Source organism: Grampus griseus, assembly GCF_964374135.1.
Source record: "Grampus griseus genome assembly, chromosome: 11".
Lineage (NCBI taxonomy): Eukaryota > Metazoa > Chordata > Mammalia > Artiodactyla > Delphinidae > Grampus > Grampus griseus.
The window spans coordinates 78,741,119-78,754,514 of NC_139005.1; the positions used below are offsets into that span (position 1 = coordinate 78,741,119).

At 34.2% G+C, this 13,396-nt stretch overlaps 1 protein-coding gene across 2 annotated transcripts in view; it reads left to right on the plus strand.

Moving 5' to 3' along the window:
• NEDD1 (NEDD1 gamma-tubulin ring complex targeting factor) overlaps positions 1-8,052 on the plus strand; it is a 45,030-nt gene extending 36,978 nt beyond the window's left edge. For both annotated transcript variants that reach the window (XM_082666129.1, XM_082666130.1), the window contains exons 14-15: positions 5,805-5,871; positions 6,351-8,052. In XM_082666129.1, coding sequence (XP_082522255.1) covers positions 5,805-5,871; positions 6,351-6,455 — 172 coding nt within the window. In that variant the 3' untranslated portion in view covers positions 6,456-8,052. The remainder of the gene's footprint in view (positions 1-5,804; positions 5,872-6,350) is intronic.
• Positions 8,053-13,396: the final 5,344 nt, after the last annotated feature.

The following is a 13,396-nucleotide window of genomic DNA, read 5'->3' on the forward strand; positions in this document are numbered from 1 at the left end:
TATAGATCACCTGTTAAGTATGCTATGTGCAGTAATGTAGTAAAGATACTTTTTAAAGGAATTCTGAATATTTTCAAGTAGAATGCATCAGAATGTAATACTTAATTTTAAAAAGTTCTTGCCTGGACCTGTCCTTGTCTCTCATTCTTTGAATTTTGAACGTTGTAAGAATGTTCTAGAATGCTGGTTCCTTTTACCTGTCATCTCAATATATTTTGAAAGCTATTTTCAATTATTAGAATCTTTTGCATTTTTTTTCCTTTTCTGACCTTTAGTTACTTAGTACTCTTGCTCAGATTTGGAATACCATGGGCAAGAATGTTGGAGAAGATGTGCAGTTTTTGTTGGTGCATGTTTCTTTTTAATGTTAAAAATGTTTTGAAAAAAATTTTTAAATGTTAACAAATATATTTTTAAAGAAAAATAATCATTTTGACATTTATAATGTGCCTAGTATGTACTGATACTAAGGATACAAAAACGGATGATCTGCCCACAAAAGCATTATAGTTTAACTAGGGTAGACATAGTGTGGGCTGCTATGATGTGTGTTTCTTTGATGTTAATTAACTCATTTGTAAATAGGGCAGTAATGACAACATGATAAGGAAATTTTGGTGGTTCATGTAATAGCCACCAAAACAAAGTACGTGAACACAGGTAAAGGCAGCAAATCACCTATCCATGTCCATCTCTTCCTATTCCCTTCCTCTTAATTTGGCTTGGCTATGTGCTTTGTGTTAGGAAGTGCTTATTTTGTGATTTTTTCCCCATCTTTGGGCATTTTATCCTTGCCTCCATGCTTGACAGCCCCAATCCTTTCTTCTATCTTGTTTCCCCTTTTACCAAATGACCCTCACTTTTTTTTAAGGTAAAATCTTTGATTATTCAATATTTAAACTATGCTAGTATTTTTATTAGGATTTAATTGTTTTTGTTAGTGCTCAGGTTACAAAGATTATATAGGTTTTGAGTGGTCTGCCCAAGTCCTTTCTCCTTAAATCCTGTTACTTTCTTTTTTTTTTTTTTTCTTTTTTTTTCTTTTTCAGTATTACTGTGGTAAGAATACTTACCATGAGATACCCTCTTGGATTTTCAAGTGTGCAATATACGGTATTGTTAACTATAGACACAATATTGTAACAGCAGTCCTCTTGAACTTACTTTGTGTATTGAAATTTTATACTCGTTGATTTTCCCTTCTCCCCAACCCCTGACACCCACAATTCTGTTCTTTGCTTCCATGAGTTTGACTGTTTTAGATATCTCATATAAATGGGGTCATGCAGTATTTGTGCTTCTGTGTCTGGCTTATTTCACTTAGCATTATGCCCTCCAGGTTCATCCACGTCACATGTCAAGATTTCTTCCTTTTTTAAGGCTGAATAATACTCCGTTATATGTACATACCACGTGTAAAAGAATCTGGTCCTATTATTTTTCCATAAACAGTTTTTTAAAATATATGAGATATTTCAGGAATGCATATATAGGGCAAAATGGCAGAATTGTCTGGTTACAGCTGTAATATAATGTGAATAAAGCAATGTTGAAAACACAGAAAGGGAGAAGTTCTTCTAGGGCAAATGTAGAAAGAAATCATGCCTTGTGTGCCTGTGCCTGGGTATTGAGGGTGGGTAGGGGCCTCTCTCTGCTCTTCTGCCCCTCTGTCAGCCATAGGCAGCCTCTGCTTAGAGGACCCAGAATGGCTCAGAGGATTTCTGCAAATCCGCCTGCTCTGACTTCAGCCTCCAGTAGGTGTTGCCAGCTGTACCTTACAACGGAGGGACAGAGTGGGCTATTGAGAGGCTCTCTGCTAGCCATTCTCCCTCAGCTCTGGAGGCTGACTTCTCTGTGAGGGCCTGGAGTGCTTCAGAGGGGTTACTGTCGGTTCTCCTCCCCTGCCCTAAGTCTTCACCAGGCTCTGTGCATCTGTGCCCTAGGGGCTGTCTCTCAGCCCTCCTGCTCTGCCCCTAATTTTTACGTGAGCACTCAGTGAAGTCCTGTGGCAAAAAGTTGTTGAGGGAATGGAGACTTTATTTTCGGCTGGGACTCCTTGGGATTCTAAACTGTCTTGACAGTCTTCACTTGACCTTTAAAAATCTATAAAAATTTCAGCTAGTTCTCTTTAGCCTATCAATGGCAGCTTTCTTCCCCTGCTGCCCTGTCTAGGATGAAAACAACTGTGGGTCTTTCTTCTTCTGGAGGGACTCACCATTTTCTGGATTTTAGTTCATTTAGATTTCTTTGCACTCTTAAAGTTGAATTTATTTAAAATGTATGATTTTATAGGTTATCTGGCTTGTTCTCATTATTAGGGCTGGGGCGCTAACATCCTAAGCAGAAGTCTGTGAGTTTATTTCTGTTGTCTTTAAAGAAGATATAAGTTTCTTGCAAGCAGATCATTTCCTGGGTTTTAGGTTTTCTTAGGGCTATTTTATTTCTGGTTTGCCTTTATTCCTAGGGTTTAGTCTGTGCCCTTTTAAGATGTGAGCTGAATGTCTGGAGTATTCACCAGGCCTTTTCATCTTGGTGGGTCCCGAACTTAAACCTCCAATTCTTCATCACAGGGCTCTCAAAATCCTTTTCTCCTCTTTAGCTGCCTTTTTTTTTTTTTTTTTGCGGTACGCGGGCCTCTCACTGTTGTGGCCTCTCCCGTTGTGGAGCACAGGCTCCGGACGCGCAGGCTCAGTGGCCATGACTCACGGGCCTAGCTGCTCCGCAGCATGTGGGATCTTCCCGGACCGGGGCACGAACCCATGTCCCCTGCATCGGCAGGCGGACTCTCAACCACTGCGCCACCAGGGAAGCCCTAGCTGCCACTTTATGTTTGTTTTCCTGCCATCTAACTCAGTACAGGCATTGCTTAGGAGTCAAAGATGTCTTGAGGGGAAATTGCACAGATTCAGGTTTACTTTCTACAGGTACCCCCTTTCCAGAATCTTGGACCTTGCAGTGCTGGCTGCCTTGGGAGTTCTGAATTCTAATACTCCCCAACCAAGTGAGACTGTCTCAAACTCCAGGCCACTGCTCTCATCTCAGCCTCTTTTTCTCATAATATGGAATCAGCACATCCCGCAGAGGGAAAAGCAGAGGTAAATGTGGAGGTTACCTAGTAGACTCGCCTTCTTTACAAGACCATGGTCCCTCCAATCCTGGCTACTTTAGTGGTTCTACGATGCCTTCACTTTTTGTTGTTGTTGTTTGTGTTTGTTTTTTAATACAGCTCTTGTCATAACTCAAAGCAGAAGAGAAACAAATTTTTTAAAATATCTTTTAGTTGCAACAGAAGAAATAAGGTACTTAGGAATAAATCTAACCAAAGATGGTAAAGATCTGTGTGTGGAAAAACATTAAAAAAAATTATTAGAAAGCATTAACACTTAAATAGGAAGATATTATGAAGCTGTCAGTTCTTCTAACTTGGTCTATAGATTGAATGCAATTCCAATCAAATCCCAACTGGGTTTTTTGGAAGATGATGATGAGATAGTTCCAAAATGTATATGAAAGAAGGAAGATATGGAATAACCAAGACACTGGAGAAGAATAAGGTTGAAGGGGACTAGTTTGTCAGATAGATAGGCTATCATTAAAATAGTGTATCATTGGGCTTCCCTGGTGGCGCAGTGGTTGAGAGTCCGCCTGCCAATGCAGAGGACACAGGTTCGTGCCCCGGTCTGGGAAGATCCCACATGCCGTGGAGCGGCTGGGCCCGTGAGCCATGGCCGCTGAGCCTGCGCGTCTGGAGCCTGTGCTCTGCAACGGGAGAGGCCACAACAGTGAGAGGCCCGCGTACCGCAAAAAAAAAAAAAAAAGTGTATCATTAACACAGGGTGGACAAATTGCCCAAAGGGATCAAATAGGCACCCCCCCAAAAAAATGCCTATGTATATATGGAAATGTGATATATGACAGAGGAAATGTATATATCCCTGTTGCATGCTATTTAAAAAATCAGTTCCGTACAGGGTAAAAGTTTAAATGTAAATGGAAACATTTTAGGCATTGTAAGAGAATTTATATCAATATATGACTTCAGGGTTTGAGAAGTTACTTAAAAATAAGAGGGTACACTACCTATAAAAATAGATAGATAAATTTGCATTAATATTAGGTTAGTAAATTTGAGAATATTAATAGGAATTGTTTATCCCAGGACACTATTAATAAAATGAAAAGACAAAAGTTATCTGCAGTACTCATATAACCAATAAAGGACCAGATTATGTAAAGAACTCTTATAATTTTTTTAAAAAAGACATTCAGTAGAAAAATAGTTTAAAGACATAGGCAAGCATTTCACAGAAGAGGAATGGTATATGAACATAAGGAAAGATGCTCAGCCCTACAAATTAATCAGACAACTGAAAATGCAATGGGATACCATTTCACACCCAGTAGATGGGAAAATATTGTAAAAAGCTTGGTAACACCAAGTCTTGGTGTGGATGTAAAGCTAGATGAGCTCTGTTATACTGATGATGAGTGTGTCCATTGATACTACCACTTTGGAAAATAATTTCTGTTATTTTGTAAGTCTGAGCAGTGTACCTCTGGATCATACCTATAACTCAACATACCTACTCTTGGATATATCATCTACAGAAATTGGCACATGTGGGTTGGAAGACATATGCATGATTGTTTATAACAACATTGTAATAATAAACACTTGAAAACAATTCAAATTGACAGGAGAATGTACACACTAGTATAAATCAGTGAATTAGAGATATGTAGAATATGAAACTTGAAAACATGATACTGGATTATTTTTTAAATGTCCACTACTCAAGCCTACATAGGATATGGTACCCTTTTTGTAATGCTCAAAAGCAAGCACAACGAAAATAGACTGACTACAGATTCTGTGTTATACATACAAACATACATATATATATATATATTTCTTTTTAAAACATTTCTTTGCTCAAACAAAATTCAGCAGCGTAGTGACTTCTTTCTTAGGCTTCTCCCAAGAGGTAAATGTTGGAGTCAGAGAGGAGCACACAGGAAGCTTCTATGATTTTGGTAATGTTCTAGCCCATAAGTTGTGTGGCAGGTGGCTGAATGTTCCTTTTATTGTTATACTTCATAACTTTTATGTCTTTTTCTTTGGCTGCACCGTGTGGCTTGCAGGATCTTAGTTCCCTGACCAGGGATTGAACCTGGGCCACGGCAGTGAAAGTGCTGAGTCCTAACCACTGGGATGCCAGGGAATTCCCACTTTTATGGCTTTTGTAGGCATGAATTAATTGCATTTTATTGAGTAACCTCTGTTACACCCAAATAGGCTCTTTTCATTCTGCTGGAGGTTTTTTTTTTTTTTTTTTTTGATAGCTTAAACATTGATAATAGTTAAAACATTATAACCTAGGGCATTATCTGTATTTCATTGTAATATAAACCTGTGTCTTTCCTTAATGATAATTTCTGTATTAAGGAATGTAGTATAATGAGAGTTCTGGAGGTAGACAGCCTGGGGTTATATCCTACTCCACCATTTACTAGTTGTGTGACATTGGATAAGTTATAACTACTCTGTGACTCAGTTACTTCATTGGTAAAATGGAGGTAATAATTGCACCTCGTTGTGAAGATTAAATGAATTCTTACATCTGAAGTACAAGAAACAGTGCCTAGCACAGAGTAAATAAATACTAGGTGCAGTGGTATTTTTACTATTGTAATAATAATTATTAACAGTAACGTGAAACAATAAGAGTTTAGCCATTTTCTTGAGTGATCTAGAGCTGGTAAAATTGTTATAATTCTAATAAATATTTTACATTCTTCCCTAGAGAAGCATGCCATAAGGATATTGTGAATTTGCAAGTGGAGATGATTAAACAGTTTCATATGCAATTGGTATGTATTGACATATTTTATTGTAAGTGAGCATAGCTGTGGATCTAAAAAGTCCATAAAGGGGTGATGTATTTTTACTTAGTTATATCTAATTGCTAAGAAATAAACAGGGAGTTTTAGAAATTTAATAAGTAAAATAGATTTTAACTAGTCACCCTTCTTTGTAACCTGTGATAGTTACAAAGATATGATATGATAGGATGATAAAAAGTATGATAGCTACTTTTTCACAGCTTTTTTTTTGCAGTAAGTAAGCAAAAAGCTTCCGAAATGTACAAATATAAGCTTTCCAAATATATAAATTTCACCAGTGCTCTTTCATTTATATTAACAAAGTAGTAAGGGTGGTTAAGTTAAAAAAAAAATCATTTAGTTAGTTAATCAAACCTGAGAAAAATGATAGCTGAAAATATGTAAAACGGCTTGCCAAATAAATGAGATGGCAATAATTTTAAAAGCTTTTTTTTCCCCTTTTCTAGAATGAAATGCACTCTTTGTTGGAAAGATACTCAGTGAATGAAGGTTTAGTGGCAGAAATTGAAAGACTACGAGAAGAAAACAAAAGACTACGGGCACACTTTTGAAATTTCAGTGAATACTTTAATGTTTTGTAATTTGGGAAGCTTCTGGCAACACAGAGCTATATAGATTCAGTATTGTTTTCATGGCCTCTGGGAAAATTTTTTTTCAAGTAAAAGGGTGATGGGATTGTATACCAACCACTATTTCATCTTTTCTGTCAAAAATATTTATATTTTTATATTAAAAACTGTACACTGTGTCATCTGCCTAAGAGGAAAGCCAACAGAATCTTTATTTTCTGAAAGCTTTAGCTATACACTAAGTGCCCTTTTTCATAAGAAAAGAAAATTGTGCAGAAAAAAAAATAGATTATGTATGTTTTTTAATAACCTCTTTTAAACATAATATTTTTGGTTGACAGTTGCCTTCCAAATTTTTTTGGATGTTTGATGATTAAAGAGTTTGAGATACCTTCTATTTTTATGGAGAAAGTAATTTTAATTGGTGTTTTGGGTTTCTAAGCAGTTAACTAATAAAACACAAGGTTGATTAATAATTTTTTTGTTAACTTGATGAAGTCAAGTATGACTATTATTTATTGTACATTTGATAAGAAAATTTTCAGAATTTTGAATTGCACAGATTACATTATATCTATTGCATTTATGTTACTGTATTATACTTCTAACAAATCTCTACTCCTGGTCAGTATTTTTTAGCTAATTTCACTTTATGAAAACTTTTAAGGGTTTATAAGACTCAACCAGAACTGCATATCTGCTGATTATCTCATGAATTAATAACATACAAAATTATACTATAAAGTTTCAATCAATATAATTCAACTTATAAACAGTGAAAATTTCATATTACATACTAAATATTACAGTATTAGTGCCATTTTTTTTCTCCCAAATGAGGTGTGGTTTATTTTGTTTTGTGGTTTATATCATTAACTTTCTCTAATTCTTTGTGTGTTGTGTGTAATATTTTATGCTATTGACCTTACTATAAAATAAATAAAATTAAAAAAAACACAACAGGAAGGTTAATTGTCAAAAGAATTCACACCTCTTTGATAATATGTAGATGTGTACATCTGCCTGCTCTGATCTACATTTTTAGTGATATAAGATTAGGAGGGCCACTGGCTTGTTTACCTTCTTATAGTCTTTTGTCCCAAAGATTTAAACTATGTACCTTGTATATAGCACTCCTGCCCAATTTTGACTTCTGAGATGAAAGTATTTACTAAAAGAACTCTATTAAAAAAAAAAGAAGAAATGTAGCTAGCTTACTAACTTTTTTCCCCTAAGTGATGAGAGATTTTAAGGATATATTAAATAAGTGTAAACATACTAATAATTACTTCAAGAAATAAAAGCAGATTACTTTGTCCTAGTGCGGCTCAGAGAATACATTTGTATTAAAGCTTTAGGAGTGCTTCTATAATCTTTTTTCCTGACAGGTTATAAAAGCATTATGGCTTGTAACAGGTTTTCTTATACATCATTATCAAACAGATTTAGAAGACATAAAAGTGTGTTTTGCTACATGCTGTATTTAAATCGGTTAATATTTTCCTATTGCCTTTTTCTATAAATGCACATAATGTGTATTAAAAGAGGTTGGATAAATAAAATAATTTTAGTAACTTTATGCATAAAGATGAAACTTTTTTTTGTCATGGAATTTAAAAGCTAAATAAGCACGAAAAATTTTAAATGGTAAAAATGGGAAACTTGAAATTGAATTTTAGCCTGTGGCCAAGATAGCATAATAGAGATTGGATTTATACAACTGAATTTTAAAAAGACCCAAAATATTTGAAATAATTTTCAAATACTGAATTTTTGAAAATAAAAAACTCAACTTAGATTCTGTACCTAGTGAGAATACCTTTTGAAAATGAAATAAAACTTTTTCAAACCTAGAAAGGCTGAAAGAATTTATCACAAGAAGACTTTTGCCCTACAGGAAATGTTAAAGGTACTGGATAGAAATCTTCTATGCAAAGGAATAAAGAGCAACAAAAATGGTAAATATGTGTACAAATGTAAGGCTTTTTTCCCTTATTTTAAATTTTCATTAAAGGCTAATAGACATTTAAAGCAAAAATAATAACAATGTATTGTGTGGTTAACATATGTAAAGTGAAATGTCTGAGAAGAGTATCATCAAGGGTGAGGGGAGGGAAATAAAAGCATACTACTCTTAAGATTCTTATACTAACTGTGAAGCAGAATACTACTACCTGAAAGTGGAATGTTATAAGCTAAGAATGTATACTGTAAACCCCAAAGCAACCACAAAAGAAAAAGTTACAACTAGTAAACCAACAAAGATGATAAAATGTAGCCATAGAAAATAATCCAAAAGAAGGAAGGAAAAGAAGAAAGGGGAACAAAGAATAAATGGGACAAATAGAAAATAAACAGTAAAATAGTAGATTTAAACAGCAGTATCAGTAATTGCATTAAGTATAAGTTGTCGTTACCCTTATTATGAGAGTGAATCTTTTTTATCCAACTGTATACTGAATCCATGAAATCCACTTTAAATATAAAGATACAAATTGCTTAAACATAAAAAGACTAAATAAAAAATTAGAATGTATAATGAACTGAATGCAAATGAAAACATTATAATTTGTGGGAATCAGCTAAAGCAGTACTTACAGGGAAATTTATATCATTAAATACCTGTATTAGAAAAGGAAAGGACTCAATAACTTCAGCTTCCACCTTAAGCTAGAAAAATAATAGCAAGTAAAACCCAAAAGGAACAAATGAAAAGAAAAAAGATTAGAGAAGAACTCAGTGCAATAGAAAACAAAATCAATTGAGAAAATCAGTGAAATTAAAAGCTAGTTCTTTGAGATCAATAAAATAGATAAACATTTAGCTAGATTGATGAGAAACATAAAAACCCCCTTAAATTACCAATATCAGGAATGAAAGAAGTGACATCACTACAGATTCTGCAGATATTTCTGACAAAGAAAATGCCAAACCTAAATGGCTACACTGGTGAATTCTTTAAAATATTTAAAGAAGAAAATATCCCAATTCTCAACAAATGCTTCCAGGAAATAGAAGAGGGGATAATTCCCAACTTATTGTTTGAGGTCAGCATTACCCTAACACCAAAATCACAGGAAAACTACAAACCAATATTTATCAGAAGTACAGATAGAGAAGTACTAAACAAAATTTTAGCAATTGGAATCCAATGATGTATAAAAATAATACATATGACTTAGGCTTATCTCAAGAATGCAAATTTGGGCTAACATCATAAAATTAATGTAATTCACTATGTTAACAGACTAACATAGGGAAACCATATGATCATCTCAATAAGTGCAAAAAGAGCATTTGACAATATCCAACATTTATTTCTGATTAAAAATTCTCAGCAAAGTAAGAATGAAAGAGAACCTCTTCAACTTGATGAAGGGCGTCTTTTACTTTTTTTTTTTTTTGCTGTGCTGCATGGCTTGCAGGATCTTAGTTCCCCGACCAGGGATTGAACCCAGGCCCTTGGCAGTGAGAATGCAGAGTCCTGACCACTGGACAGCCAGCGAATTCCCAAGGGCATCTTTTTAAAAATTTTTAAAATTGAAGTATAGTTGATTTACAATAGTATATTAATTTCAGTTTTGCAATATAGTGATGAAATATTTTTATAGATTATGCTCCATTTAAAGTTATTACAAAATAATGGCTATATTTCCCCGTGCTGTAAGATATGTCCTTGTTGCTCATTTTATACAAAGTATTTTGTGTCTCTTAATCTCCTACCCCTATCTTGGCCCTCCTCTCTTCCTTCTCCTCACTGGTAACCACTAGTTTGTTCTCTATATCTGTGAGTCTGTTTCTGTTTTTTTATACACATTTGTTTGTTTTATTTTTTAGATTCCGCATATAAGCAATAGCAGAGTATTTGTCTTTGTCTGACTTATTTCACTCAGCATAATACTCTCTAGGTCCATCCACGTTGTTGCAAATGGCAGACTTTCATTCTTTTTATGCCTGAGTTATATACATGTAATATTACAATATATATTATATATGTATTATATATATCACATCTTTATCCATTCATTTGTTATTGGGCACTTAGGTTGCTTTCATATCTTGGCTGCTATAAATAATGCTGCTATGAACACTGGGGTGCCTAAATCTTTTCAAATTAGTGTTTTCGTTTTCTTTAGATATATACCCAGCAGTGGAATTGCTGGATCATATGGTAGTTTTAGTTTGAGATAAAGGGCATCTTAAGAAAAACGTGCAGCTAACCTTGTACTTAATGGTGAATGGTTTTTCCCTAAGATCAAAGACAAAGCAAAGAAATTAATGGTGTCCATATTACAAAGGAAGAAGTAAAGAAGTCTCTTCACAGATGATGTATTCAACTATATAGAAAACCCTATGGAATATATTAAAAATTTAATACTAATACGTGAATTTAATAAGGTTACAGTATACAAGGTCAATATACAAAAATCAATTGCATTTCTATATACTAGCAAAAAACAAATTGAAATTAAAAGTTAATACTACTTACAGTAGAATCAAAAATATGAGATACTGAGGTATAAATTTCATAAAAGTTATGCATGACCTGTACTCTGAATTCTACAAAACATAACTGAGAGAAAGTAAACCTAAATAAATGACATACTGTGTTCATAGACTGGAAGGCTCAACATTGTTAAATGTCAGTTTTTACCATGTTGATTTTCAGATTCAATGTAATAATAAAAATTTTAGCAGAAAATATTTTTCTCTTCAGCTATGTCTAATTTAGTATTTACCTAATCTGGTAAGTATTTAATATCATCTATTTTATTTTTTAGCTTAGAATTTCCATTTTGTTCTTTTTTATAGTTTCTAATTCTCTTGGTGAATCTTATAATTTAATTCCTTAAGTATATTAATTTTAGGTTTTTTAAGTTAAATTTTATTTTTTGTAAACTGTGCTGAAACAAAGCTATAGAAAAAGTGTGTGTAGTACATAACATACACATATATGTGTTTATCGCATATAACTTTTATAGTTAATTTGAATTTATCTTGAGTAAACAAGGATAATTTAACAAATCCATTATTTTAAATCACCACAATAAGGATAATCTCAATAGATACAGAAAGAGTATCTGATAAAATTCCGCAAATTGGTAAACTATGAATAGAAGAAATTTTCCTTATCCTGAGAAAATATATCTTCCAAAAACCTACAGCAAATATTTTCTTTCTTTTTTCGTTTTTAATTGAGATATAGTTGATTTACAGTATTATATAAGTTTCAGGGATCTCCCTGGTGGTGCAGTGGTTAAGAATCCACCTGTCAATGCAGGGGATACAGGTTTGAGCCCTGGTGCATGAAGATCCCACATGCTGTGGAGCAACTAAGCCTGTGCACCACAACTATTGAAGCCTGTGTGCGTAGAGCCCGTGCTCTGCAACAAGAGACACCACTGCAATGAGAAGCCCGTGCACCGCAACCCCCGCTGGCCACAACTAGAGAAAGCCCGTACGCAGCAACGAAGACCCAATGCAGCCAAAAATAAATTTATAAGTTTCAGGTGTACAACATAGTGATTCACAATTTTTAAAGATTATACTTCATTTATAGTTATTATAAAATATTAGTTAATTCCCTGTGCTGTACAATACATCCTTGCCGCTTATTTATTTTTTACATAGTAGTTTGTACCTCTTAATCCCCTACCCCTATCTTGCCCCTCCCTTATTCATTTGGAAGTCTGTGTCTGATAACTAATATCTGGATATCCTATGCTTTTGTTTCTATTTTACATTATTTCTCTCAGTTTTTGGTCACATTGTGTCATCTGGTCTTCTTGAATATTTCTTTATTGAGTTATTGATATCATGAAAAATTGTAGAAATACTTTGAGTCTCTGAATGCTATTATCTTCTCCCTGAGAAGATTTCCACTGTGGCAGGCAGTTAGGCTAGGGGAATGAGCACGCCCATGTCATCGTAACGCAATCAGGGATTGAGGTGTTTCCAAGTTGGGTTTAAATTCCTGGTTTATTCTTATTTTTAAGGTGTAACCCTTCAGAGTTCCAAACAAACTCTTGAGGTTCCAGTAGGACCATCCTACTTGGCAAGTCATGAACTCTAATTTTTAGTCTCTCCACTCTATTTGTTTTCAAGATTCTTCTTACCTTGTATCAATAAGGTTTAGATGTATTACTTTGCAGTTAAAGTTAACAGAATGCCAAACAAGTTAATACTGTAGATAATCACTGCATATTTCTAGTAAAAAATTATTTTATGTATTAAATTATCAAGTTCCACATACTTAGATAGGTGGAGCTCTTAAAAAAGACTACAGAGTTAAAAAGGTAAAGACAGAGTCTGTTTAGATTTATGTTATTTGTGGGGAAATCAAGGGTGTGGCTATGGAATCTATAGTTAGAACCTCTGAAAGGAGAAAAAGTGTCTTTTAGTAGACCAGTAATTCTCCAAATGTGGTTTGCTGAGCCCTGAGAATTCCTAAGATCATTTTGGGGGCCTGTGAGGTCAAAATTATTTTCATAACAGTACTAAGTAAGACATTGTCCTTTTTCATTCTTATTTTCTCATGAGCATAGAGTGAAGTTTTCCAGTGCTTATGTGACATGTGATTACATCATTGCCCTGATATCTAATGGAATGGGTTCTTGTACTTTCTAGAATTTTCTAAGGTAAGCTCTTTGGAGTCTTCAATAATTTTTAATAGTATAAAAGATACCTGAGGCTAAGAAAATTGAGAACCTGTGGTATGCCTTTTCAACTGGTAAAAAGGACATTTAGGAAGCTTAAGGGCATGGTCCCACATTAGTCTGATATGCACTTATTAGTAACAGTAATTAAGTCAAGAGTGAGAGAGAGAAGCATGTCTAGAAAGTAATTGTGGGTATGACTTTTGACTTTTGGCTCACTGGGTAGACTGGAGTCAAATGCATAAACATTTACAAAGTGTTTTAAAC